Below are 4,121 nucleotides of genomic sequence, written 5' to 3'. Positions count from 1 at the left end.
AGAGACAACAAATGTGACGAAAGGGAGAGAGAGAAAAAAGTTGCGCTGAACAGAACCGTTTTACAAAAGAGACTAGAAGTAAAGGTTAAATCCCACCAAATAAAGAAGTAAAAGGTTAAAAATAGAATATATTTTTGTTCAGAATAAAGTTAAACTCAAGTAAAGGTTAAATCCCACCAAATAAAGAAGTAAAAGGTTAAAAATAGAATATATTTTTGTTCAGAATAAAGTTAAACTCAATGTCGAACATGAAATAATATTAATTTTGGTGAGATAATGTAATGTAATGCAGTAAGAGTGTAACCAAACGCAGATAAAACACGGGAATTAAAAATAAAAATAAAAAACCCAAACGCAAAAACAGCTATCGATCTATAAAACGCCACAGCCCAATTCCTAACCTCCAAAAACCATATCCTCGCAAATGGATTCAGCAACAACAGCTCCTCCCCCATCGCAGGAGCTGGACTTGGACAACCTCAAACTCCTCAAAGTCCTAGGAAAAGGCGCCATGGGAACTGTCTTCCTCGTACAAGACACAACCAACACCCCCTTCGCCCTCAAAGTGGTGGACAAAACGTGCGTCCACGCGAAGCTCGACGCGGAACGGCGCGCGCGTTGGGAAATCCAAGTCCTCTCAACGCTCTCCCACCCTTTCCTCCCTTCCCTCATGGGAACGTTGGAGTCCCCACAGTTCCTGGCGTGGGCCCTACCCTACTGCCCCGGCGGCGACCTCAACTTCCTCCGCTACCGCCAAACCGACCGCTCCTTCTCCCCCGCCGTCATCCGCTTCTACGTCGCCGAAATTCTCTGCGCTCTCGACCACCTCCATTCCATGGGCATCGCCTACCGCGACCTAAAACCCGAAAATGTCCTCGTCCAAAACACCGGCCACGTCACCCTCACCGATTTCGACCTCTCCCGAAAGCTCAATCCCAAACCTAAACCTAATCCTAACCCTGTCATCGTTCCTTCAATCCCCTTGCCAAATTCCAACGTTCCCCAACCTCGCCGCAAGCACCGCCGGAATTTATCCCGGTGGATCTCCTTCTTCCCGCCGGACGGGACTAACAACAACAACAAAAACGGTCTCAAGAAGGCCAAGTCCGCGCAAGTCAGCCCGGTGAGTCGGAGAAAACCGAGTTTCTCCAGCGGCGAACGATCCAACTCGTTCGTCGGCACTGAAGAATACGTCTCGCCAGAGGTCGTCCGAGGCGACGGACATGAGTTCGCCGTCGATTGGTGGGCGCTTGGAATACTAATCTACGAAATGCTCTACGGTAAGACGCCGTTCAAGGGAAGGAATCGTAAGGAAACGTTTCGGAACGTTATCATGAAGCCGCCGGAGTTCGTCGGAAAACGAACGGCGTTAACCAACCTTATTGAAAGGTTGTTGGAGAAGGATCCGACGAAGCGTTTGGGTTACACGCGCGGTGCCGCGGAGATCAAGGAGCACGAGTTTTTCCGAGGGGTTCAGTGGGAGCTTTTGACGGAGGTGGTGCGGCCGCCGTTCATACCGTCGGGGGACGACGGCGCCGGAGAGATGACGGAGAGGTTCTCCGATCGAAATTGTGGCGTCAATATTAGGGATTACTTTCAGAATCTTAAATCGTCGCCGTCGGGCAGGTTTGAGAAGAATGTTTCGCTAAGGGAATTCTAACGCACGTGCATGTGATTATTGCGCGTGCGAGAGTTAGTTAGTTTTTTCTTTTTTCTTAGTAATATTGTAATTTTGTGCATATAGAATAGTGAAAAACTACGATCGAATTGTAAGTGTTAGAAAACAATTGATTATAACAGCTTTCAGCTTTTTAAGTTACCTCAATAGTAAAAGGGTACGAAAATAATGGCAGGTAAAATAAGAACTTTTTTTTTCAAAAGGAAAAGGTGATTATGCACTTATAATTTTTTATTTAAAATTAGAGGAAGACGTGTTAGTAATATCTGTTTATAATTATTTTTTTGTTTCTTAATTGGGCTCTCTAAAGATGCCGGTTTATGAACTATAGGCTAACTCGTTTCTTTATTGCACGTACATAATGAATGCTGTGACTGTTGGGTTTGTAGCATAATCAATGAATCAATCTTGTTCAAAAATTGACATCATTATCCTGATTTTGGACGGCAAGAAAGTGGTCAAAAATTAAAGAGTTTAACTGTAATCTTCAAGATGCATTGAGTGCGAATTTTTCGAAATCATGTCTGTTAACAAGTTTGAACAAGTTTGCCCGTGTAAAGTTTATGTTAGCTTTATTAAATTACTTATAATGTTTGCAATTTTTTTTTTCGTTTTGATATATATCAGGTTGGATTGAGGAGTCATTTGATGCCTAGCTAATTGGCTTATCAGTACATTGTTACAACTTTCAACTATAAAAGCACTAAACGGCATCTCTCTTCCCGTAAGAAAGAATTTGCATCATGACAATAATTAACACAGTTAATTAGGTGAGTAGCCCAGTAATTTCTAAATAGTTTAAGTATTACATGTGGGATTCTCTTTAGATAAATTTTTGAATTTGAATGTTGTGAATAAAAAAAAACTTCCATTCAAAGAGTTTTATCATTCGGTAAACGTTCATAACTAATTAATAAATAGAATTGTCTTTTATATAAACAAATGCTCGTGGTTCTAGATTATTATTTTTTTTAAAAAAAAACCTTCTTACAGGATAATGTGATGATAATTAAAAGTGTACAATTTTTCCTTATCAGCAGTTTATGTTGGAATCGTTGCAATTTTAACAGAAAAGAAGATGATGAAATGCTTTTATTATTTTATAAATAATATACATTTACATATGTAAAGATATAATAATGATGTAGGCAAAGGTTGTGATTCTCTCTTTTAAGGTAAATTAGAAGGGAAAGCGCAATCATGATTGTGGGGCAAATTGTTCCGAAACTACGCAGTATGGTAACAGATATTTGCTCCAAAATCATTTTATTGTAAGCTTTAATCTTTATTCTTATATTATTAATTATAGTAATTAGTGTTGTTGCAGTTGATTCAGATGAATATCTAAAACTTTGACACTTAGAATAGTCGTCTCACTATTACAAAAACTGTATTTTATATCGATTATATTGATTATTCTATATCGGTTATGGATTGATATGGTAGAAGATGTCGTTAAAAGGGGCAGATGTTCTATAACGGTCGCCGCAACGGATGTAAATTGTCCGTTGTTCTACTGCGGTGACAATTTTGTTGTGGGAAAAGCATATATAGTGTCGGTATTCCAATGAGACACAGCATAGATAACTTAATAATATTAGGTAATTGATTGGTTTAGTAGCTCGCCAACTTAGAGAACTTAGCCATGTTGTAAATAGAATGTTTAATAAAATTTAACGGCAAAGAAAATGAGGTCTACCATGTATTGTACGCAAATGCACTCCCATAAACAATAGTTTTAATTAGCTTGTATAAAAAAAGGAACACTGTTTTAACTTCTTAAAAAAAACAAACAAAGAATAGAGTTGCTTGAATCGTGTTCTAGATTATGTGGATAATCTGATCCTTACAGATTGTGTGTGACTCAAAGCAAGAATGGGTTCCCTGACTAGCAGTAACACATGAACGTGTATTGTCGGAATTGATTGTTTGTGTCTTTGTGAAGTTGATTGTAGAAGACGAATGATATGAGGACCCACGGCTATTGCAATCAAACGTGTCCTTTTTGCATTGTATGGCTATCTGGCACGTGCTCATACTCCAGGTACTAAAATGATTAAAGTTTTAACCTTTTAAAAAAAAATTCTAAATTACTAATATTTTTATTTTTGAATGAGATATTTAAATATTTATAATTTATTTTAATTTTTTCCTATGATAAATATCGTTATTCTAAAAGATTTAATAATATATTTATTGAAAGTAAAAAAGTTATTTTAGTTAAATTATTTTCTAATAAGTATTAATTCTCTTAGAATATTTATTTTTTTAATCTGAAAAAAATCTAAAAATATCAGTTATTTTGAGAGGAAGAAAGTATCATTATTCATAGGTCTTGCAAATAGCACTTTCATATTTATTGACTATAGGTTATGGTCCTTCCCAACACTGGGTCTGCATTTGGATAGCACAAGTAACAATTTGTAAGTAAGGGCCATGACTT

At 37.6% G+C, this 4,121-nt stretch overlaps 1 protein-coding gene across 1 annotated transcript; it reads left to right on the top strand.

The window, feature by feature from the left end:
• The first annotated feature begins 376 nt into the window (after nucleotides 1-376).
• Nucleotides 377-1,825, top strand: LOC114374063 (serine/threonine-protein kinase UCN-like). The gene has a single exon (XM_028331657.1). The coding sequence runs from the start codon at nucleotides 425-427 to the stop codon at nucleotides 1,658-1,660; it is 1,236 nt and encodes a 411-aa protein (XP_028187458.1). The 5' UTR covers nucleotides 377-424; the 3' UTR covers nucleotides 1,661-1,825.
• Nucleotides 1,826-4,121: the final 2,296 nt, after the last annotated feature.

This window comes from Glycine soja, chromosome 11 (genome assembly GCF_004193775.1).
Source record: "Glycine soja cultivar W05 chromosome 11, ASM419377v2, whole genome shotgun sequence".
NCBI lineage: Eukaryota > Viridiplantae > Streptophyta > Magnoliopsida > Fabales > Fabaceae > Glycine > Glycine soja.
The sequence above is the reverse complement of the archived record's forward strand: the minus strand, read 5'-3'. Positions and strand labels throughout refer to the sequence as shown.